The 25,501-nt window shown below is 45.6% G+C and overlaps 1 protein-coding gene across 2 annotated transcripts in view; it reads left to right on the forward strand.

Annotated features, from left to right (window-relative positions):
* ASB18 (ankyrin repeat and SOCS box containing 18) overlaps nt 1-25,501 on the forward strand; it is a 70,435-nt gene that overhangs the window by 24,462 nt on the left and 20,472 nt on the right. For both annotated transcript variants that reach the window (XM_087424522.1, XM_087424523.1), the window contains 2 exons: nt 501-768; nt 22,168-22,672. In XM_087424522.1, coding sequence (XP_087280648.1) covers nt 501-768; nt 22,168-22,672 — 773 coding nt within the window. The remainder of the gene's footprint in view (nt 1-500; nt 769-22,167; nt 22,673-25,501) is intronic.

Here is a 25,501-nt window from a genome sequence, read left to right on the forward strand (position 1 = left end):
AGTCAGCTTCTAAATCCTCAAACCTTACCCTAGTCCCCAGTCACTCTCTTATTTGGCAAAACCCTCAGGCTTCTCCACAAGGGGTCCCCACCCCACAATCTCTCTGGCTCAGTTTTGGCCTTATCAATCTCCTTTTTGATTTCTTTTCTCTCTGTGTCTCCCATCTCTGTCTCCCTCTCACGGTCTCCGTGCTCCATCTCTGTGTGTGATGTGACTCTCCTGGAATCTTCCTGCACTGCTGTTCCCCCTTGATCTCTCTGCCCCTCTCTGCGTGTGTCCTTTCACCTCTGTCTCCCTAGGCCTTGCTCTCTCTCTCTCTCATCCGTGCGTCTAGCTGGATCCCACTGGGTTTCTCTGTCCCAGCCCTCCGCGTCTTTGTATATCTCCCCGCAAGCCCACCTGGTACCTACTTCTAAGAGATGGTTTCACTCTATTTCCGCCTTAATGGACACCGCCCCCCATAGGTGCCCCCCACTCACCTAACCTCTCCTCCGGCCCAGGCCTTTGGACCCTGGAGTACAAGCGGGAGCTCACCACGCCCCTGTGCATCGCCGCGGCCCGTGGCCACACGGCCTGCGTGAGCCACCTGATCGCCCGCGGCGCCCACCCCGACGCCAGCCCCGGCGGCCGCGGCGCCCTGCACGAGGCCTGCCTGGGGGGCCACACGGCCTGCGTCCAGCTGCTGCTGCGGCACCGCGCCGACCCCGACCTGCTCAGCGCCGAGGGCCTGGCGCCCCTGCACCTCTGCCGCACGGCCGCCTCGCTCGGGTAAGGACACAGCCCCGGCCTCGGCCACCGACCCAGACCGGCCACCTCCGCCCTGGCCCCCGCCTCCAGACTCCGCCCCAGACTCTTGGCCCCCGCCCCACCCCCGCACCCTGGACCGCGCCTCGGCCTCCGCCTCCGGACTTGGACAACCCCGGCACCCTGACCCCACCCAGACCCGGGACCCGGTCTCTGTCACCGCTCCAGGACCCGGCCTCGCCTCTTCCGCCTGCAGACTCCCCCAGACCTCGTGGCCCCTGCCTCGCCCACGGACCCAATGGGTCCTCGGCCTCGCCCCTGCACGCTGACACCCAGACCCGGGACCCCGCCTCGGCCACCGCCACGGCCCTTGCGGTCCATCAGAGCCCCGCGATGGCCACAGCGCTCGCTCCACCCGGGTACCCCGCCCTGCCCTCGGCCACAGACCCTGGACCCCGACCCGCCCTTGGTCCCTACCCCGACCCCCACCACCAGACCCAGACCCCGGACCCCCGACCCGGTACCCGGACCCCCGGGCCCCACCTCGGGACCAGACCCGGGCCCGTAGAGCACAGCCGCGGGCCCCATCAGGCCCGGGGAGGGTCCTGGATCGGCCCCGGCCCCCGGGCGGGTTTAATTAGCGCTTGATTGCGAGCGCGAGGGGGGAGGCGCCACACCGCGGTAATGAGCGGGGTGATCACCGGCCTGCAGACGCCGGCGCGAGAGAATGCTAAAAGGCCGCTGGCAGGGTTGGAGGCAGAAAAATTAGGGTTTTTAATGATAATTTTATGCAGAATAATTGTCACAGTGTGACATAAATGGTTAGCTCCTCGGGCGGGGCTCCGGAGTCCCACAAGGAAGCCGAGCTGTGCCCGACCTTTTCGGGGGCGCCGAGCCCACCGCCCGCGCAGGTGCTGGGGTCCTGGAAGTCCTGCAGCTCCGCGTCCAGCCCCGCGCTGTCCTTGCAGAGTGTCTGTCCCCGCGGGGTCCAGTAAGTCCCGGGAGAGGCGGCGGGGGCCACCGTGTCATTGCACAGGATTTATGTTTGCGTTTTTCAGCTTGCGTTGTGTCATCTGGACATTTCTTGAGTCCAAATGTTCCAGTCCCTGCCCTTGGGTTATAATTTCTTGGCCTTTTATCTCTGTGGTGAGGATTAAATAAAATCACCACGTTAAGTGTGGGCAGGCAGGGCTACTGCGCTCTCAGGGACCAAGGTGGGGCATCACCTACAGGTCACCTGAGTTCAGAATGGGGGCTCAGAAGGGCAGTGGACCACCAAGCGTCTTGAGAGTGACTGCAGGATTCAATGTTCTAACAACATTTTTTTTGTTTTTTGTGAGGAAGATCAGCCCTGAGCTAACATCCATGCCAATCCTCCTCTTTTTGTTGAGGAAGACCAGCCCTGAGCTAACATCCACTGCCAATCCTCCTCCTTTGTTTTCCCCCTTTTCTCCCCAAAGCCCCAGTAGATAGTTGTATCTCATAGTTGCACATCCTTCTAGTTGCTGTATGTGGGACGCGGCCTCAGCATGGCCAGACAAGCAGTGCATCAGTGCGTGCCCGGGATCCGAACCCGGGCCTCCAGTAGCGGAGCACACTTAACCGCTAAGCCACGGTGCCGGCCCCTAACAACATATTTTTAAAAGCAGCTTTACTGAGGTGTAATTGACATAGAGTAAGCTGCACGTTTAAAGTGTGCAATTTGATAATTTTGGAGATAGGTATGCATTCAAGAAACCATCCCTATAATCAAGAGAGTGAACACAGCCGTCACCATCAAAAGGTTCCCTGCCCCACTGTTCTCTCTCCCTTCCCCTTCCCCATTTTCCCACTGATCTGCTTTTTGTCACTATAGTTTAGTCTCAATTTGCTAGAATGTTATATTTTGTCTGGCTTCTTTCACGCAATGTAATTACTTTGAGCTGCATCATGTTGTTGTTTTTCCCTGATTCGAGCCTTTTCATTGCTGAGTGGTATTCCATGATAGGGATGCACCACAACGTGTTTATTCATTCAGATGGGGAAAGACACTGGATTGTTTCCAGTTTGGGGCTCTTACAAATAAAGCTGCTGGGACCTTTGTGTACCAGCATCTGTGTGGTCAATGCTTACGTTTCTCCTGGGTAAATACCTAGGATTGGAATGGCTGAGTTGTATGATATGATTAAAAGATAACTTTTAAAGAAACTGCCAAACTGGTTCCCAAAGTGGTTATACCATTTTAGATTCCCACCAGCAGCGTATGCGTGTTCTAGTTGCTTCACATCCTCACCAATACTTGGTGTGGTTACTCTTTAATTGTAGACGTTCTATAGGTGTGTAGAACTATCCCACTGTAGTTTTGACTTGCATTTCCTTAATGACAAGTGATTTGAGCATCTTTTCCTTTACTTATTTGCCATCCATACATCTTCTTTGGGGAAGGTTGTTTGGCTTCTTCTTAAATTGGAAGGTTTCTTTATATATTCTGGATACAAGTCCGTTGTCAGACATGATTTATAAATATTATTTCCTAGTCTCGGGGTTATATTTTCTTCTCTTAAAAGTGTCTTTTAAAGAACAGAGGTTCTAAATTTTGATGGAATCCATCTTATCAACTTTTTTCTTTTAGGGATTGTGTTGGGTTATTGTATCTAAAAAAAATATTTGCCTGACCCAAGATCACAAAGATTTCCTCCTATATTTTCCTCTGGAAATTTAATAATTTTATATTTTACATTTCAGTCTATGACCGATTTTGAGTTAATTTCTGGATATGGTGTGAGGAATGGATTGAAGCTTTTTTTTCCCTTTGCACGTGGATTTCCAGTTGTTCCAGCACAATTTGTCAGAAAGCCTTTCCTTTCTCCACTGAATTGCCTTTGCATCTTTGACAAAAATCAACTGACTACATATGTGTGGGCTTATTTATGGACCCTCTTGTCAAGTACACCCAAGACAGGGCAAGGTCTGACTGATTCAGCTGACAAAGACCCAAGGAGCCACTCTTAGACTCGGACAGTTTATCACTCACACAAACGGTGAAAAGGAGAATAGCCGAAGTTACCAATTCCTCATGGTCCTTGTCCCACACACCACAAAGGACAACACCTAAACAAAGGGGGCCAGATGATGGCAATGTGAGTTGTAAGATACTCTGTTGCTGAGCAGCCAAATCTAGGCTTCAGCTGAGCGATTTTATAGCCTGCAGCTCTATTCTGACGGAGGCAAGACAGGAAGTCTCAAACCTCAGCAGAACCCAGGAGACAGAGAGAAGAGTGGACAATGGCCTTATGGCAGCTCTTTACAAGACTTCCATCCAGGTGGATCACAGGGTGTTCTGCCAAGACTTTGACCAGCAGTGGGTCAAACCTTTATTTGCGTGGCCTACATGGATACATACAAGTTCGCCAGGGCTCCGTGGCAGAGCCATTCCTCTGTAACTCTATTCTATTTCATTGGTCTATTTGTCTGTTTTGACTCTAATATCACATTGTATTGAATACTGTAGCTCCTATGAAATCTTGAAGTCAGGTGGTATAAGTTCTCAAGTATCATTCTTCTCCTTCAAAATTGCTTTGGCTATTCTAGCCTCTGCATTTCCATATAAATTTTAATATCAATTTGTCAATTTCTACAAAAAAGGCTGCTGGGTTTTGGCTGGGGTAGCTGTGAATCTGTAGATCAATTTGGGGACAATTGACATCATAAAAATATTGAATCTTCCAACCCACGAACACAATAAAGCTCTCCATTTATTTAGGTCTTTAATTTCCCTTAGCTATGTTTTATAGTTTTCAGTGTACAGGGCTTGCACATATTTTCTCAAGTATTTCATATTTTTAGTGCTTTTGTAAGTGGTATTTTTTATTGAAATTTCTGATTGTGTGTAGCTACTACATAAAATTGATTATTTTTGTATACTGATGTTGTATCTTGCTAAGATACAACATACAACATACATACAACAAAACCTTGCTAAGCTCACTATTTGTTCTAGTAGCCTATTGTAAACTCCATAGGATTTCTATGTAGGCAATCATGTCATCTGAGAAGAAACACAATTTTGCTGCTTTTCCAATACACATGCCTTATATTATTTTTTCTTACTTTATTGCACTGGGTGGAACAACAGGTGTGATGTTTAATAGAAGTAATGAGAGCAGACAACTTTCCTTATTCCTGATATTAGAGAAAAGTATTAAGTCTTTGACCATTAAGTGTGATATTGGATGTAGGGTTATTTGTAGATGACCTTTTTCAGATTGAAAGAGCTCCCTTCTATTCCTAGTTCACTGAGTTTGTGTTATGAATGGATATTAAATTTTCTCAAAGGCTTTTTCTACGTATATTGAGATGATCATATGGTGTGTTTTTTTAGTTTGGTTTTTTTTTTTTTTTTTTGGTGAGGAAGATCAGCCCTGAGCTAACATCCATGCCAATCCTCCTCTTTTTGCTGAGAAAGACTGGCCCTAGGCTAACATCCATGCCCCATCTTCCTCTCCTTTATATGGGACACCGCCACAACATGGCCTGACAAGCAGTGCATCAGCGCATGCCGGGATCCGAATCCAGGCCTCTAGCAGCAGAGTGTGTGCACTTAACCTCTACGCCACCAGGCTGGCCCCAAGTCTGTTGTTATAATTATTTACATTCATTGATTTTTCAAATGTTAAACTAACCTTGCATTCTTGAAATTAAGTCACACTTGGTCATGAGTATTATCCTTTTTTATAAATTGCTGGGTTTGATTTGCTGAAAATTTTTAAATATCTGCATCTATGTTCTTGAAAGGTATTGATCTGTAGTTTTTCTTGTAATGTCTTTGTCTGGTTTTGGTTTCAGAGTAATGCTGGCCTCAAAAATGAGTTGGGAAGTATCACCTCCTCTCCTATTTTCTGGAAGAGCTTGTGTAAAATTGTTATTATTTCTTCCTTAAATGTTTGGTAGAATTTATCAGTGAAGCTATCTCGGCCTGGAGTTCTCTTTGTGAGAAGGTTTTTAAGTATGAATTTCTTTAATAGCTGTGGTGCTACTCAGGATATTTCTGTCTTTTGAGTGAGTTTTGATAGCTTGTATCTTTCAGGAGATTTATCTCTTTCATCTAAGTCGTTAAATTTATTGGCATAAAGTTGTTCCCTACCCTTTCACTAGCTGTGGAATCTGTAGTAATATCACCACTCTCATTCATGATGTTGGAATTTGTGTCTTTTATTTTTTTCCCTGATCAGTCTTGCTTTCAATTTCATTGATTTTCTTTTTTTGTTTTACTGTTTTCTATTTCCTTGATTTTTCCTATGATTCCCTTTCTTTGTTTACACTGGGTTTCATTTGCTCTTCTTTTTCTGTTTAAGATGAAAGCTAATGTCATTGATTTGATGATTTTTTTATTTCCTGATATAGGCTTATAATGTTACACATATCCCCCATGTACTACTTTAGCTACATCCCACAAATTTTAATATGTTATATTTTCACTTTCAATCAGTTTAAAATACTTGCTAATTTTATTTTTGATTTTTTTTTTTGATCTATGGGTTATGTAGAAGTGTTTTATTTAGTTTCCAAATATTTGAGTATTTTCCAGATATTTTTCTATTATTTATCTCTAATTTAATTCCATTTTAGTTAGAGAACTTACTTTATATCACTTTACTCCTTTTATTTTATTTTATTTACTATTATTATTATTATTATTAGTGAGGAAGATTGTCCCTGAGTTAACATTTGTGCCAATATTCCTTTATTCTGTATGTGGGACACCACCACAGCATGGCTGATAAGCAGTGTGTAGATCCATGCCCAGGATCCAAACTCGTGAACCCTGGGCCACCAAAGCAGAGCATGCAAACTTAACCACTACACCACTGGGCCGGCCCCATTCCTTTTAAATTTATTGAGTCTTGCTTTATGGTCCAAAATATATTCTGTCTTGGTAAATGTTCCATGTGCACTAGAAAAAATGTGTATTCTGCAGTTGTTGGGTAGAGTGTTCTGTAAATGTCAATTTGCCTAATAGTGTCATGTAAGTCTTCTATATCGTTACTGATTTTCTGCCTACTTGTTTTATAAGTTATTGAAAGAGGGGTGTTGGAATCTCTGACTATAATCATGGATTTGTCTATTTCTCTTTGCAGTTCTATCAGTTTTGCTTCAAATATTTGAAGCTCTGTTATTAGGTACATATATGTTTAGCATTGTTATGTCCTCTTAAAGAATTGATCTCTTTATCATTATGAAAAGATATTCTTTATCTCTGGTAAATATTCTTTGCTCTAAACTCTACTTTGTCTGATATTAAAATATCTAGTCTGATGTTAATATAGATTTCTTTTGATTAGTGTTAGAATAGTGTACCTTTTTCCATCTGCATTAGTTATCTATTGCTGTGTAACAAGTTAGCACAAACTTAAAGACTTACAACAACATACATTTATTATCTCATGGTTTCTGTGGGTGAGGAGTTTAGGCATGGCTTAGCTGGATCCTCTGCTTCAGAGTCTCTCACAACACTGCAATCAAGGTGTCAACAGGGGCTAGGGTCTTATTTGAAGGGTCAACTGGGGAAGAATCTGCTGCCAAACTCATATGGTTATAGACAGAATTCAGTTTCTCAAGGACTGTTGGACTGAGGATTTCAGTTCCTTGCTGACTGTTGATTGAAGGCCATCCTCAGTTTGTGTCTCTATTTTTATACTTGATTTCTTGTAGGTAGATTATAATTGGGCCTTGCTTTTTTATCTAATCTGATAGTCTCTGCCTCTTAATTTGGTGTTTAGATCATTTACATTTATTGTGATTTTGATATGGTTAGGTTCAAATGAAACATCTTGCTATTTTTTTCTATTTGTCTCATCCATTCTTTGTTCCCTTTTCTTCTTTATCTGCCTTCTTCTTTGTTAACTGAGTATTTTTCATGATTCCATTTTATCTCCTTTTTTGGCTTATTATATATAACGTTTCATTGCATTATTTTAGTAGCTGCTTTAGGATTTAGAGTATACATCTTTGCTTTATCATAGTAATATTATGCTACTTCACATTAATATAAAAACCATATGACAATATACTTCCATTTCTCTCCTCCTGGCCTTTGTGCTAATCATACATTTTACTTCTGCATAAAAGTTTCACAATACATTGTTATTATTTTTGTTCAGACAGTCAATTATCTTTTAAATATATTGAAATAATAAGAAAAAAAGTTTTTTTGTTTACCCATGGAGTTCCCATTTCCTTCATTCCTTTGTATAGATCAAAGATTCCATCTGGTAACAGCTTCCTTCTACTTGAAGGGCTTTCTTTAACATTTATGATAGTGAAGGTCTTCTGGTGATGAATTCTTTCAGTGTTTGCATGTTTGAAAGTCTTTATTTCATCTGAGTGTTTGAAAAGTACTTTTGCTGGGTAGAGAATTCTGCATTGACAGGTTTTTGTTTTGTTTTGTTTTATACACATGGCTCCACTGTCTTCTAACTTGCATTTTTTTATGAGAAAACTTCTAGCCTCCTTATCTTTGTGCTTTTGTACATAATGTCCTGTTTTCTGGCTTTAAGATATTCCCCTTATCACTGGTTTTAGGCAATTTGATAATAATGTGCTTTGATGTAGTTTTCTTCATGTTTCTTGTCCTTGAGATTCATTGAGTTTCTTGTTTCTGTGGGCTTATACTTTTCATCAAATTTGGAAAATTGTTGGCCATTATTTCTTCACATTTTTTCTATGTAATCCCCTCCTCTCCTTCAGGGACTCCAATTGCATGTATGTTACACCACTTGAAGTTTTTCCACAGTTCATTGATGCACTGTTAGGTTTTCTCTTATTCTTTTCCTCTGTAATTCATTTACCTTTTGTTCTGAAATAATCTAATCTGCCATTAATTCCACCCAGTGTATGTTTTTTTTTTAAAAGAGCTGAGAATTCTTTTTTTTTTTTCCCCCCAGGAAAGACTCGCCCTGAGCCAACATCTGCTGCCAATCCTCCTCTTTTCTTTTTTTATGTGAGCCACCACCACAGCATGGCCACTGACAGACAAGTGGTGTAGGTCCGTGCCCAGGAACTGAACCCGGGCCACCAAAGTGGAGCACACCAAACTTAACCACTAGGCCACCAGGGCTGGCCCCCATCCAGTGAATTTTTCATCTCAGATATTACAGTTTTCAACTCTAGAAGTCCAATCTTAGGTCTTTTTTGTATCTTCCATGTCTTTTCTTAATATGTTCAATCTTGCCTCTAGCTTCTCAAACATATGGAATACAGTTATAATAACCATTTTAATGTCCCTGTTTACTAATTCTATCATCTGGGTGAGTTTTAATTAATTGAGTTTTTTTCTTTTCATTTAGTTCATTGGGTGCTGGATATTTTTGTATTCCTATCAATATTCTTGATCTCTGCTCTGGGATGTAAAGTTTCTTGGAAATAGTTTGATCCTTTTGGGTCTTGCTTTTAAACTTTGTTAGGCAGGATCAGAGCAGTATTTAGTCTAAGGTTAAGTCTTTCCCCACTACTGAGATAACACCCTTCTCAGTACTCTAATCCATGCCCCATTGTTTATGAAGTTTTGCATGCTGGTTGTTGAGAACAGGCACTATTCCTGAACCTGTGCACTCTCTGGGCACAATTCCCTCTGATCCTTTCAGATGGTTATTTCCCCAGTCTTAGGCGGTTTCCTCACACCCATACACTGATCGGTATGTGACTGAATACTCAAGGGGACCCTCTGCAAAGTTCTTTCTCTGTGAGGATCCACCCCCAGTTCTCTGCCCTGCAGACTCTAGCTGCCTTGGCTTCCCTGGACTCCCAACTCCATCTCCTCAACTCTGAGAGTCCACAGGGCTCTGGCTGGGTCTCTTTCACTGTGCCCCAATCTGGGAGCTCAGAGGCCCTTTAAGAAGTCAAAAAATTCAGTGTTTGCCAATCATTTTGGGAAGTGAGTTCAAACTTTGTGACTCATTTCTGTCCTCAGCTGCAGGTTCTCCACTTTCTACGGGGAGGTTCTTTCCAATCACTCAACATGGGATTAATTCTCTCTCATTTTAACTTCCAATTTCTGTTCTTGACTCATTTGGCAGATGATTTGCTGGTGTCCAAAGTTACCATCTGGTGACAAAATTAAAGAAATTCCATCTATTTTTGGAAAGCACAGCTCCAAAGTCAACCAATAATAACTCCATTCTTGCAAGCGTTCAATCACAGTTGTTGAACTCTGTGAGGTGATAGGGCTGTGCTGCATTAGACATGGTCTCTGCTCTCAAGAAGCTTGCAGTGCAGGGGAGAGGAAGGTAATGATACAGCAGTGGAACAGAAATGTATAGAATATACTATGTGCATGGAAGTGGGGGGAGGGCAGGTGGATTTCTACTGGAAAATTTCTAGGACAGAAAGAAACATCATCTTTATTGAAGGCCATAAGCCAACAAAATCAATTGCAGATCTTTTTATATACTAAAAAATGCAGGCAAAATTATTAATCAATTATACATTGATTGCACTCAATTTTGATCGTATTTTTATACCATACAATTTTATATGCTACAGTACATATTTTACCACATTCAAGGCCTAGGTTGAACCCCAATGCTGACATTTACTACCTGTGCAACCTTGGGCAAGTCACTTAATTTATTTGTGTCTCAGCGTTCTCATCTGTCAAATGGGATAATACCTGAGCTTACTACATAGGATGGTTATGAGAATTACATGAGTTAACGTAGGTGAAATGTTAGGAAGAGCACCTGGCATATAGTAAGAATTGTGTAGGTGCTGACTGCAACTACTGGGGCATCTGGTATAATCATTTTGTTCATTTTATGGGAATTGAAACAATACTTCACTATTTTAAATTACTATGGGGATTTGTTATTATTTCTTTCTTTTATCTCCATATCTGTTGGTCACCTATGACTTATTTGCTGTAATATTCTTTGTCACGAATATAACTCCCAATTGTAACATGTTCCTATGGAAAATATAATCCATTTGATGATATGCCACGTGTAGGAACACACCAGGCCTCCCACCTCCCCAAAAAACGTGTCTATATTTACTTTTCTCTTGTTGAAAATTAAGATCTCTAAATGCAGCGTGGTATCCTGGATTGGATCCTGGACCAGACTGTGGGCATTAATAGGAAAATTGGTGAAATCCAAATAAAGTCTGCAGTTCAGTTAATAGTATTATACCAATGTTAATTTCATAATTTTGACAAATGAACCATCATAATATAAGACGTGAACTTTAGGGGAAGCTGGGTGAAGGGTATTTGGGAACTCTCCATGATACCTTTGTAACTCTTCTATAAATCTGAAATAATTTAAAAATAAAAAGAGTTTTAAAAATCAAGTTTGCTTCATACCTTGGGCTCCCACCTCCCACTTACAGTATTAGGAAAATATTACTTTTTACTAAGAAATGAGAATGCAACACTTACTCAGAGCACAAAATATTGTGAATCCTGACAACAGCCCTTAAGACAAGCAACAAGCTTACATTTGGATATCATAAGGAACCGAGGTATACATAGACCATTCAAGCTACTCAGCTTATAGGCTGTGCAATAGAAACTAGTTTCCTGGCTGCCGTTGGTTTTTCAGAAATCATACAGATCCAGGACATTGTTTAATAAGGGCTTTCAAAATGTCTTTGTATTAAAATGGGGCTTTTAAAAATCTCTTTTCTTTTGTCTTCCTCTTCCTCCTCCTCTTTCTTCTTTTTCTTCTCATTTTCTCTCCTATCTCTATGTGTCACTCTATGTGAATCTTTCTTCCTGGCTATTTCGTTTGACGGTCTTGACTCATTTAAATCCTGGAGTTTGGGGAAAAGTTTAAGCTAAGTGGTGAACACACCAGAAGTTCAGGCAGAACTAAGCAACAGCTGACTTCGAATCCCTTCAATATCAATGATTATAATGGAAAATGCTGGCAGATTCCATTGAACACCTCTATAATAACACAGCCAACTACATTGGAGGATGAAAAATGAATAGATGTCAGAAAGGGCTTGAGGTTTCGACCACGCTTTTCAGCTCTAAAGAGTCCCCCTAAAGTCAGACTCCGAGGAGGTCTGGCTTCAGGTAGTATAAACATTATCACTTTGACAAGAAAGAGGTAGTTTCTCCAGAATCTTTTTATACATAGTAGATTTTGGGTCATCCTTAATTTTTTTACCTTATAGTAGAGAGGAGGTCGTTGACCTACATACAGAGCCATTTCATTTTCTTACTCTTGATGACAATGGTCTTCACACCTAGGGACCCAGTTCTGCTCCATCCCCTTTTAGTCAGCAATTCACCATGGGTGCAGGACTTTAAAACCTTTGAGTCTCTAAGTTCCTGGGATTAAAAAAAAAAAATTATCTGTGCTTACTTCCAACTGGCAACCTTCAGAATTCAGAATTCAACACACAAAAAGGCATATCAGACCTTTAATCTAGGAATCTTTTGAAGAGATTTTCCCAAAAAGAAAAGTTCCAGTAAAGATACTCTCTTCACGTTCATTCGTAGCCTGCATGTCAGCCTCGCCCTATTTATTATCAGACTCCTTTCCTTGACCTTTTTTTAAATTCTGAGATAATTAAAATGAGAAAAGAATTAGTACAGTCTCAATTCTTTTTCTCATATAAAGCTGTCTGGATTTAAAAAGAAGTGAGGAGGAATTGCTTCCTCCATGAACATATTAGTCAAAAGCATGCAAGTTTGCTTTTTTCATCCCAGTTGTCTCAATTCAACTAAATAAAAAATAAATCATAAGCCAGAGTTGGACCTGTGAAAGCAGCTAATTATCTTAGGGGGAAAAAATCATTGAAGAAAATCACTGGGCAATTCTTTTCTAGTTCAGACCTGGCAAGTTGAAATCTAGGCAGAGAGAAATGAAATATGACTTTTCCTGAGGCAAGAAAGGCACTCTCTGATCAGGATTCAAGTGGGGATAAAAGTTCAGAGTCCTCACAACAGCCCCAAAAGTCTCCACCTGATAACAGGTTTACCTGCATGAGGTGTCAGGCTCCCAGGCATTGATACATAATCCAGAAAACAATCTACTCTTTCCACATCCCAGATGAGTGATGGATTCATTGTTCACGTCAAGGGGAGAAAATGTCTTCTGGTTCAACAGCAGCTTGAAGCATCACAAGGACTATTGAAGAACAAGGGGTCGGAGAGGGGTGCCACCACTGGATGAGTTGATATTTGTAGAAGAATGTCTCACATTCCTGAGCACTTGCAAGTGTCTTGCTTGCTACCCTCCTCCCAGCAGGCCTGCAAGACATGGTTATCCCCAGTCTACAGATTAGAAAACCGAGGCTCATCAAGGGCCAATGTTTTGCCAATAAGGTGGCTCACCCGGTGGAAATTGTCAGAGCAAGGCTCAAAAGCCAAGTGTCATAAGAGAGATTGACACTGAAAGACTTTCTCCCTTGTTAACTAATTTTTTTTCAAAAACTGTCAATAGTCAGCAAGTAGCTCTACTCGTCTCTAACCAGCATTTTCAAACATGTTCTATCCACCTGGCCTCCCCACAAGGTCCACCTTGGCCACCACGCTGGATCCTTACCAGAGAGCCGGTTTCTGCAGCAAACATCAGATGGTTTGCAATGAACGCTTCAGCCTGGAGACTGCTGTGCAGGTGAAAGAAACCATGCTGGCACTCGAGAACTTGAGAAGTCCTCACATAGGTAGGGATGCAAACCCTAGACTTCACCTGGCAGTAGGATTCTCAAGGAGAGGGAGAAGGCTCGTTTCCCTTCCATTCATAAAACATCTTGAGATAAATTAAGCTCCTATTTTGTGCCCACCATGCAAAGTGATGTTACACAAATGGGTGATGTTGTTCAGAGGTTTTCCACTCTTGTTGAGCAAGAGCTCATTGGGCTTCATTGCCAAACCAATAGGTGCCCACCAGGAAGAGGCACCCTGCAGTGGGCAGGGCCAGAAGACATGGGCATGCAGGCTGCCACACAAAGGCCTTGAAAGTGTTAACCTCCAGCAGTTATAGGTTTCTTGTTTATACTCGTTACAAATCTGTTTATTGTGACTGCCCCCCCCCACCCCAATCTGCTGGGGCTGTAAAGCTCTACCAGTCCCTAAGAAAAGCAGAAAGCTTCAAAAAAAAATAAAATTCTATTACAGGTTTATCTCCCTTCCCTGCCCCTTGATGGCGTCTGGGGCAGATTCCTCAGCTTTCTGCTCACTTGCCAAGTCCTGTTTGAAGACCTAAGACTCACTTTCAGGAAATAAAAAAGGTGATCCAGGCCAAATCAAACCTTTACCCTCTGGGCAAAAGCCTTGATCAGACACTTCACGAAAGATATGCAAGTGGTCAGCAAGCGAATGAAAAGGTGCTGAACATCATTAGCCATCAGGGAAATGCAAATTAAAACCAGAAGAAAATATTCACCATTTCATACCTGTTAGAATGGCTAAAATCAAAGGCTAACACCACCAGATGTTGGCAAGAATGTAGAGCAGCTGGAACTCTCATACATTTTTTGGGGGGAGTGTATATTGCTATAACCACTTTGGAAAACTGTTTAGCAGTTTCTTTTAAAGTTAAATATACAATTCTTTTAAAGTAAATATAACAGCAATTCCACTCCTAGATATTTACCCAAGAGAAATGAGAACATATGTCTGCAAGAAGACATATAAAAAAGGTTCATAGCAGCTTTATTCATAATAGCTAAAAAATGGAAACACCCAAATGTCTATCAATATCAACAGGAGAATGAATTTTAAAATTGTAGTATATCCACACAATGAAATATAACTCAGAAATTAAAAAAGAATGAGTTACTTATGTGTGCAACAATATGGATGAATGTCAGATATTATGTTAAACAAAAGAAGCCAGACACAAAAAAGTAGAAAGTTCTAGAAAAGACAAAACTAAACCATGGTGAGAGAAATCCGAATGGTGGTTGCCTGTGGGGATGATGACTAACTGGTAACAAATACAAGGGAACTTCTTGGAGAGATGGAAATTTGCTACACCTTTATTGGGATGTTAGTTACACAAGTGTATTCCTTTGTTGAAAATTATTCAACTGTACTCCTTAAGACTCGTGCATTTCTCTGTGTGTAAATTTTACCTCACTTTAAAAATACATAAATACATCCATCAAACTTTTCTCTCATCTAATTCAAAGCTCCCTCACCTCACCCCCACCCCTGCCCAAGAAGAACATAGAGTCTTTTCTTTCACTTTCCTCCTTCTCCTCCTCCTCTCTGATGCTTCTGGGTCTTCCTCTTCATGCAGCATATGGGGACCAGGGGAGGAGAGAAAGATTGCCCATTTCTTGTCGAGGAAGAAACACCAATGAAACTTCCAGAAAGTCAGGTCTGCTTCATGGGCAAGTGGGGCAAATAGTGGAGCTGACTTCTCAAAGTTTGTTCCCTAAATCATTTCTCAGTTCACCAAAATGCAGGGTTCCCTTTGCAATCTGGGGAGAATTTGCCAAAATATCATCACCAGCCACAATCATCCAACACTTCAGAAAAAAATAAAATGGCAGCCATTGCTCCAGGGAAAGCAGAAGGATAGAAATGGCCAGCCAGTTTCTCTCTCAATCTCCCCTCTCCCCTTAAGGATTTGTCCATTCACATCAGCCATTTCCATTGTGAATGTTTATGCTTCTTGGTCTCACAGCTTAGCATCCTGAGAGAAAGGGAGAGAGAAGAAAATACAGAACAGAAGGGGTGGTGGCATGTCCCCAAAGGAGAGGCTCAGCAGAAGGTCCAGGGAAATAAAGTGGAACTGCTCTTCCAACAAAGTCCTGGGGTGGTGGCTTCCCCGTCCTTCATTCGGAGCCAGCTGGGGAATCAATCCACAGGAGGCAACCTCTTGCACTGGCTTCATTTAGAAAACATGGCTGTATTTTCCTCCCGAGTCTCTCCCCGTGTCCCCGGCCCCCCACAGGCTGGCACTTGCCCAGCATCCAGGCAGCCACTTCTGCCCCCACCCTCAGATCCAGCCTTGGGGCTGCAGCCACCCTGCCCTGGGGACATGTCTCCAGCCCGTCTGCCTCCATGTCAACTCCGAGGAGGAAAAGTAGCAGTAATGATGATTCAACAAGACTGGTTCATAACACCCCTTACTCTCCCTGAACACACTGTCCAGCATGAAACCCCTCTGTCTGTCAGAAGGGATTCGGGCAGCAATCGGGTGAGCAGAACAGTCAAGGGCAGTCAGGATTGTCCAAGGACTCCAGCGACTTCCGGCGATAGACGCTCAGGAGACAGATGCTTAACATATCTAACAAACTGCTCATAAGCACTGTCTCTTTCCCCCTGAAAAAAATTTAAGTGATTTTGTTGAATCTTGAATTTCACCTTATTTTTAATAGTTCTTTGTTGTTGTTGTTACATCACTCCTTCAGGACCATCTTCTGGTGGTTGTTAAGTCATTCTATTATCCAGTGGTAGCTGGAGTTCACATCCCAAGCAGGATGTGCTGGCTGTGGTGTCACCATCATCTCCCAGGTCCCTACCCTTGAGATCACTGCTCAAACCTCAAAACCTGGATCCTCACTGAAAACTAAAGGAGAATGAAATCTACCATGCGAGGTTGCCAAAGGACTGGGGGAGAAGCAGGCTACTGTTGCTCGCCCACAGCTCGAAGTCCACGGGGCAGGCTACCTCCCCCACCTGGTCCCCCACCTGGTCCTTCCTTCAGTGCTCTGTCGGCCAGTCTGTACAGAAATTCTTGTGGATGCTCAGAGAAGAAACACTTCTCCCTGCCTTGAAAGCCTGTTGTTCTCTCGGATGGATGGAGGATGTTCTCTACTGAATGAATGAATGAATGAATGAATGAATGAATGAAAAATTTAGAGATGACTTACAGAAGATGCCTAGAATAGTGCCTGGCTCATAGAAAGTGCTTAACAAATAATACCAATGGGAAGAGGCAGCAGGGTGGGTGGTGTGACAGAGAACTTGGAGGCCGAACACAGCAGTCCTGGCTGGATGGCCTTATGCAAGTCACTGTCTTCTAAGCCTCAATTTCCCCACCTATAAATTCTACCTACCATGGAGATTTGTTGCAAGAACTAAAGAGAACATGTTTTTAGATATAAATAAAAAGACCAAGTACTGGGGTATGCAATGATCTCCCAGCTCAGAACCAGAGGCTGTGAAATACCACTTTTGAGGGCTTTATGTAAATAGAGTGATGGGGAGGAGGGAAGACAGATGAAAGAAAGCCATGAGCAGGCCCTGTCTCCTGGGGCACAGGAAGGCTTGGCAGGTGGGGTGAAAGGGTAAAGGAATTGGTAACGGTGGGAAAACCCAGGTTGAGGCATTCATTCGGACCTTCTGCACCTGGGAGGTGACTGGGGAAGGACGGTGCTTTGGGAAGATGCTGGAGGGTGGATGGGAGCGGTGTGTGGAACGTGAGCTCAGAGTCCTACTTGCCCCTTTAGAAGTAAGTTAAAGTGACATTAATTCAACAGCCCTTGATGGGCTCATATCTGTGAACTCCTGCCTTTCGGCTCGAGCTACTTTTTCTGTGTCAACCTCGGGCCCTGTAACAGCCTGTCACCACGGTCATTATCAAAGACGGGATGAGGGATTGGGGGGTTAGTGTTTGCCCGAGTTGCTTCATATCAGAGGCTGTTCAGACAACACGATGTCTCCTTAATCCCTGTAAGATAGAAACAAGTCGTTCTGACATCCTCAGATGGGAGCCCACCCTTGCTTCCTGACAGTGACTGCTCGACACTGGCTCCAGGCCTCCCTGACTTTTGCCTGTCTATCAGGAGAGCGGGAAACCTCACAAAACCTCCCCTCGGAGGACAGGGCTCAGCCAAGGCTGGGTTAGCCACACAGTCCTGCAAAGGCTTGGTGGTGCTTTCCCCACCGGGCCATTTCTTCTTCGACTGGAGACACTGACACATACAAGGTCAGGTCTAGGAGGTCCCCAAGAATGGTATCCCTTCCCTGCTTATCGCTGAATACCTCCCACCCACCCCAGCCCTCTCCTCTAGGCTCACCTTCTCGTAGGCACTGCCAGACATACTTTCCGAGATCACTGCTATGCCTGGACAGATCAATGGAAAATTTGAGAGCATTCTGGAATCCTGGAAAGCTAAGCTGACATTCTTAGAATCCATGAGCTCTTGCTGCGGCTGGTGGGGGACGGTTTTGTTATTAATAACCTCTGTTGTTGTTCCTTTTTCATACTGTAACTCTGATTCATTATGGAAATTTTGAAAATACAGGCAGGCAAAGAGGAAATGAATGCACCCATCACCCCATCACCCAGAGGTAAACACACATTGGCCTATATATTTCTAGGCTTTCTTTCTATGCATATCTGCTTTCTTTAAAAACGGGACTGTTCAGTGCTGTTTTGTAACCTGATCTTTTCACATAATCATTGCAAATAGCTCTCCATGTCATTAAACAGAATCCCACACCTTCATTTTTAATGACTGCCCAGTGTGTACCAGCAGAGCTGTGCCCCAGTCCATTTGTTGTGTTGTTTTTTGTCGTGCTTGTGGTCTGCAACTTACTTCATTACCTATTCTAAGAAAGTGCCAAGGTTTAGCCAATTAGAAGCTCTTCATTAAAAATGAAAAGGGCATCTGCAGCCCTCCAGAGGGTGGGCAGTGTCCTCATTCTTCTGAAAGGTATCCTTGTCATAAAGAGCAACCTGGCCATCAGCCAGTTAGGTTATGGACGTGGAAAAGAGGCCCGATTTTATTTCCCGGTGGACTTCTTTGGAGAGGCTGGGCTGCTTTAAAAAAAAAAGAAGAAGAAAATGTTTTGTAATTGTTTGCGAGCACACGCAGGCTCAGTGGCAAAATGAGACGGAACCCTTGATTTCTAACCTCCTGCTGCACTGTTCAAAATTCCTCCCCGAGAGGCAAGGAGGAAGCGAATCTGAAGCACTCTGATTGTACAATTTGCATCCTCTCTTCGCTGGTTATTGTCCCAAAGGACATTTCACATCAAATTGTACTTGTTTGTAAAGATCTTTCACCTAAGACAGACCACTTCTCAAGATACTGCTGATATGGAGGCTGGAGAAATACAGAGAGAGAATTAAAAACACTGCGAGTCCCTGGGTAGAAATGTAAACGAATTTCAGGGCAGCCGCTTCCAGCCTGGGAACCCTCAGTGGATGATCTCGTTCAGAGCCCCAGTTAGGTAAATAACAGGAGAACAGCATCAACATGAAAGAAAGCTGAAAGATGTTCATTAACAAAATGAGTTTGTGCCACATGCTTTTAGGCAATACCATAGTAGGCTAGTCTTGCAAAAGGCACGGAGAAGCAGAGATAAAACAAACCCCTACGTCTACATTCAAGGATCCAGCAGGCTAAGAGAGTAGTCAAACGTCTATCGAACATTTGAAACATGGTGTGATAAATGCTGTGCCCGGGCACTTATGTACGAGGTACACACACACAGAGGTGTGACCCTCTGCTGGTGGCACTGGGAAGGCGTCTGAGAGGAAGAGAAAGGAAAGATAGGAATGTGTCCACCATCACATGAGTCAGGGCATCCCAGGAAGGAACGGCAGGCACAAAGGCGTGGGGGCATGAAACGGCAGGATGCGTTCTGAGAACCACACCTGGTCAGGTAGGATTGAAACACAGGATGGAGCACCAGGAAATGAAACTGGTGAGGTCCACGGGAGCTGGATCACGCAGCATCCTGTGTCCCGGGGAAAGGAGTGTGGGCTTTCTCCAGCGGGCAGGAGGAGCTATTTGGGTTTAGGCTGGCACATGTCCTCTGATTCACACCAGAAAGGCTCTTTCTGGGTAGTATGGAGCTTGTTAGCTTGGCACAGGGGACGAATTAGGAGACTCTCAGGCAAGAAATGATTTATGCCTCAACAAAAGAGGGTGACAGTGGGGATGGAGGGAGGAAGCAGTTCAAGTGATTACAAGAGATGGAGACAACAGAGCTGAGTGACCAGTTGAAATGGGAGCGGGGATAGGGGACAGGGAAAGGGCAAGGAGCAAGTAATTTACAGAGCAGACCCCCAGGGAAGCAGAAGAGGACTACGTCTGGGGCAAGATGCTCAAGAGGGATTCCCTCCCTGAGACTCATGGAGGAAGGAGAGAACAATTGTTGCAGAAACATTCTAATAGGTGTTGGAGCAGACTCACTGGCAGAGGCAGGAAGGACGGCAGTTGCTGGGAGAGCCCGCACTCTGAATGAGGTAGGAGCAGACTCTGCTGAGAGGGAGGAGAGTGGAAATAGAGGAGGGGGCTTGAGGATGGCGATGGACATCTGGAGCAGCTACTAGAGGGCGAGGAATGAGGAGCTGGCCTGCAACGCCGGAAAATGTGGCCTGAGCTCCCTGAGGCCCAGCTGAGACCGGAGGCCACTCTCCAGGAATGGCATTTCCTCCAGCCGGCTCAGCGCCAAGTGGGGAAGAGAGGGTGGATGATGAATGGGTTCCAGGTCGACGATCTGGCCGTCTGATGTGGCAGATGGCCACGTCCTCTCAATTCAAGGGAACTGAGGATGCCACGAAGAGAGGGACTGGAGTTCTCCCCAGGGAAGGAAGTGAAGCCAGGAAGCCTGAGGGAGATGAGGGGTCAAGGACTGCAGTCTCAGTAGAGCAGCGATGAGGAGGGTACCAACAGGTGTGGGCAGGCTGGAGGGACCGGAGGCTGTGGTCTGAAGTCAGCATGTTGGAGTGCAGACTCCCAAGGTGGAGCAACCACATTGATGGCAATGTCCAGCAGGTGACCCGGAAGCAGGTGGCTGAAGTTGGCCTGGTGTTCGGTCCCCACGAATGACAAGGGCCAGCAGAATGGAGGAGGGTCTGTGTGACTGTCCCTCCACTTTCAGGCTGGGGCAGACTGAGTTTCCCACCAGTGTCCAAGGCCCACGGTCTAGCCTGGGCCTACCTGGTCAGCAGTGTGCCACCTGTGTGTGCTTAGGTTGAGGCGTCTGGAGTTCGCCCAGGTGTGGAAGAGGCTCTGAGGGAGCTGCTCTCCTGGGAGAGGCATTGGTGCCTGAAGGAGAGGACAGTCTTCGGATCCGGTTGGTAGACCTGGAGGCTGCACCCTCCCCCACCTCTGGGGGAGACCACAGTGTCCCATGGGAACCTAGAACCCCCAGGAATTTGGATACAACCAAAATCTAGTCTGTTCAAGGAGAATCTGGTTGAAGCAAAGGAAGTCCCACAATTAGGCATGGTTGTGTTTTCCACCCATGTTTCCAGCCCTGTCTGAGGACACCCCAGTGCCAGTCTGTGTCGGTGCCTTGAGGGACGGATAGATGCTCTCCGTGCAAGCAAACCAAGCCTTGCCGCACACTGTCACCAAAGCTAAGCAGTTTACAGGGGAGGTACATGCTGACCAAGAAAGAGCCCTCCTTAGTCTAAGGGACCTTCAACTGCCACTTGTGACAAAGGGCCCAGGTAATTAGTGCTTCGAGCACTGTCATTTGAACCACATTACCTTCCAAAGTAGCACCAACCAGTTACAAATTATTTGTAAGTTTTAATTCTGCTCATGAATTCTTAGGAAATGTTCCTAGCTATTTCCACCATTTAGTAACTGGTGGGCCTCGAACTCCCCGTGTTTGCCATAATCTCACTTTTTTTTTATTGAGGTCACATTGGCTGATAATATAGATTTCAGGTGTACATCATTATATTCTACTTCTGTATGTCCTACATCGTGTTCACCATCTAGCTTCCATGTCATCATACAAATGTCCCCCTTTACCCCTTTTGCCCTTCCCCACCCCCTTTCCCTTCTGGTAACCACCAATCTGTTCTCCCTGTTTGTTTGTTGTTGTTGTTTTTAATCTTCCACATATGAGTGAAGTCATATGGTATTTGTCTTTCTCTGTCGGACTTATTTCGCTTAGCATAATACCTTCAAGGTCCATCCATGTTGTCACAAATGGCAAGATTTCATCATTTTATGGCTGAGTAGTATTCCATTGTATATATATACCACATCTTCTTTATCCATTCATTCATCAGTGGACACAGGTTGTTTCCACGTCTTGGCTATTGTAAATAATGCCGCAATAACATAGGGGTACATAGATCTTTTCAAATTAGTGTTTTCATGTTCTTTGGATAAATACCGAGAAGTGGAATAGGTAGATCATGCTGTAGTTCTATTCTTAATTTTTTGAGGAATTTCCATAGTTTTCCATTGCACTGCACCAGTTTGCATTCCCACCAGTAGTGTACAAGGGTTCCCTTTTCTCCATATCCTCTCCAACACTTGTTATATCTTGTGTTTTTAATAATAGCCATTTCAGCTCAGTTTGAACTTCCTGGCACGGGAGATCTGAACTTACGTCCTTACTCTCGGGACACCCTTGCTATTTGGGGGAACCAGCTGGCCCCGTAGAGCGTCAGAAGCCGGTAACCGGCAGCCAGGGCGTGACGAGTTGGGGGTGGCTGGCGATGGACGTTGGGATGTCGCCCCCCTGCGCGACCCCAGTGACCGGCCTTGGCCTCTCTGCAGGTGCGCGCAGGCGCTGCTGGAGCACGGCGCCTCGGTGCACGGCGCGAGCGGCGCGGGCGGGGACACGCCGCTGCACGTGGCGGCGCAGCGGGGCCTGGACGAGCACGTGCGCCTCTACCTGAGCCGCGGGGCGCGCGTGGACGCGAGGAACGGCCGCGGCGAGACGGCCCTGAGCGCGGCGTGCGGCGCGGCGCGGCGGCCGGACGAGCACGCGCGCTGCCTGCGCCTGTGCACGCTGCTGCTCCGGCGGGGCGCGGCGGTGGACGCGCGCGACGAGGACGAGCGCAGCCCGCTGCACAAGGCCTGCGGCCACGCGCGCCACGACCTGGCGCGCCTCCTGCTGCGGTACGGCGCCGACGCGGGCGCGCTCGACTACGGCGGCGCCTCCCCGCTGGCCCGCGCGCTCCAGACGGCCGCCTGCGCGCCCCAGGCCGCGCCGCAGCGCACCGTGCAGGCGCTGCTCAACCACGGCTCGCCCACCGTGTGGCCCGACGCCTTCCCCAAGGTAAGAGGTGGCTGAGCGACAAACCTGGAGCTTTGCAGCGCAGGGACCGGGCCTGCAGCTGGGAGGCATGCCATGCTTCTCAAACTTTAAGGGGCCCAGGAAACCCCTGTGGACTTGTTAAAATGCAGATTCTGATTCCGCGGGTCTGGGGTGGGAGAGTCTGCATGCTAACAAGCCCCCGGATGAGGCAGAGGCTGCTGGTCTTGGGACCACACTTGAAGGAACAAGCGCTTGGAAGCCTCCAGCTAGAGTCACTAGAAAATTAAGAGGTTGGAGTGTCAACAAGGGTACCCGAGTGTATCCTTTCAAAGGAGTCACCTAGGAACCCCAAGCATTTATTTTGATGACGCTGTCATGCCTCAAAATATTTTGGCAGCTCATCTTCTGGTGTAATTTTCAGAACAATGAAAATCAGTCTGTTATGGCATCTGGCATTTGATCTGAAATGAAATACCCGATCTGAGTTCCCACCTATTAGTGAGATTAATGAGAGCACTTTACACGTTTGCACATTTCTCTCATTCAGTCCTCACCACACTCCAATGAAATACTCCAGGCACGTGCATTCTCCTGCCTGGGTTTCAACCAGGTGAAGTGCCTGGTGGGGTCAGGGCTGTGTTGGGACCTCAACCTCACTTTGCAGACTTGACTCTGAGCAGCTCGTCACTTTTTCCACGTGTCAGGTCTACCCTGAAACAATAAAGGTGAAGAATAAAGATTTCTCATTAGAGAAAAGACTCAAAAGATGGAAAATGTTTCCAAAAGAAAAGTTCCTAAAATATTGGTTGGAATAAGAACTTGTCCTCCCCAAAAGACTTCATTGAAGGGAAGTCACTCAATTTGATGTAAAATTGGCTGTGCTTAATTTAAAAAGTATCCCTGTTACCTAGACTCACCAGTCATATGCAAGAGACATATTTTGGCCTGGTAAGTTTTGAACAAATAGCTGAAAGGCTGTTACCCAAAAAATACAGTATTCTAGATGGTCTGAAATAGTAGATTCACACATTTCTCTCAAATGCTAACTTTGCATGATGGATGCATGCAGAGTAAAGTTTGTGTCTATAAAAACATAGTTGAAGAGTGGAAAATCCACCCAGATAAATCCCTGAGTGTTTTCTTACATGACAACATTGTGACAAGTTTCTTATGCTAACTCTCACACTATCTCGGAGAAATTCCCCCATGGTGCTCTACCAGTGCAGTGATTGCAATATGGTGGGCTCTTGGAACGGAAGAAATGCCAGCATTTTTATATTCTACATCCATAGTTTACATTTTAGCGTTTCCCAATATCCGCAGGCTTAGTTCATCAACCAATAACATGGAAACAAGACCCACCCACTGCCCCTCCAGTTCACACCGTGTTTGCATTAAACCAAGATGCACACTTCAACTCGCATCGTGTGAACCTGCATGAAGATTGAAGAAAGAAACAAGGCTTTACATGATGGGCCACAAGTGAAAAGTATCTGGGGCAAATTCTTTTAAAGAAAAAAAAGTCAATATATTTCAATAGTGACTAGTCATAGTCCTTTGTTAGCCTTGACGTCACTCAGTTTGAGTGATCTCATCCCTGCCCAAGGTTCCAAGTCCTGGGTGCAGCCCCACAATCATCATCCCTGGGGACACGACCTCTAGCCCTGAACTCTGTCTCTGAGGCTGTAGGAATTACCCTACCCTGACCTCAGATGCAGACAGGGCACAGTGCCCACCCTCTGGGTCTCCAGGGGCCCTCTCCTGGGGTCCACGATACTATGTCAGCCACACTGGAATGGGGCATTTGCCAGTGGGGGGGGGGGGCAAGTTGGGTGTGGGTTTGGGTTTAGGGGACATTATGTTATAGCAAGGGCCAAGAGGCCATGAGAAGTGACAATGGCTTGGCTCCTGGAAGTGACAATGAATCACTCAGCATTTCCACACCATTGTGGAAGGAATTGGAGCTTCCTTGAGAAATCTTAATACTTTGAGGCTTTCACCAAAAAGCATTGCCCCTCATTGCCTCCCCTGCACATAACACAGTGCTGGTACCTGCAGACCTTCAGTCAATGTTTGTTGAATGAATGAAAGGGATTCCAGCAGCTCGAGGGCGCGTAGCCTGCGGTTAAATCTTTGGGAATGGGGACCCGACCTCTTTGCGCTGAGGTCCCCCACACCTCTAGGGGGCGCCCACGAACGAGTCCCGGTGAGATCTGCAGCCGCCAGCTCCCCCACGCTCCTGGAGCAGGTTGCGGACGCGAACGCGTTTCTGAGAATCCTCTAAGCAAAGGTGCAAGTATCTGTGATGTTCCAGCCTTGCCTCAGCACAACCAGGGTAAACACTCTGGACATCCGGCAGCAGCCTCTTCCTCCACCCAGACCCCCTGCAAGTGCTCCACCGGGGAAGGGGTCTAGTCACCACGCGCAACATCAAAGGGACAGCCCCGCCTCGGCTCAGCAGCCCCGTGGAGCGCGCAGCAAACACGCTGCAACGGCCACAAAGATGCTCTGCAGGCGAGACTCAGCGCCACGGCGAGGCGTACACAGAGGCGCCGGGAAATGTCGCAGAGCACGCCGTCCGTGGGCAGCGGCCGTGCTTTAAATAGATGTAAAGAGACACCCACGGAGCTCAGAATCACCGAGGCAAAAGGTTTCACAGCGAGCTTATGACATAAATCACAGTCCCCCCGCGCCCAGACAAAGGAGCGTCCCCGAGGCAGGCGGCCGCGAAGCATCCACCAGAGCCGTGCGCAGTGCTCCGCCGCGCGGATCAAAGCGGGGTCACGGCTTGGGAAGCGAGCGTGTTGACAATGCCCGGCTGACCGCTAGTTAACACCAGAGTCAGACAGC

This window comes from Ceratotherium simum, chromosome 37, assembly GCF_057802395.1.
Source record: "Ceratotherium simum simum isolate JZ-2026a chromosome 37, ASM5780239v1, whole genome shotgun sequence".
Classification (NCBI taxonomy): Eukaryota; Metazoa; Chordata; class Mammalia; order Perissodactyla; family Rhinocerotidae; genus Ceratotherium; species Ceratotherium simum.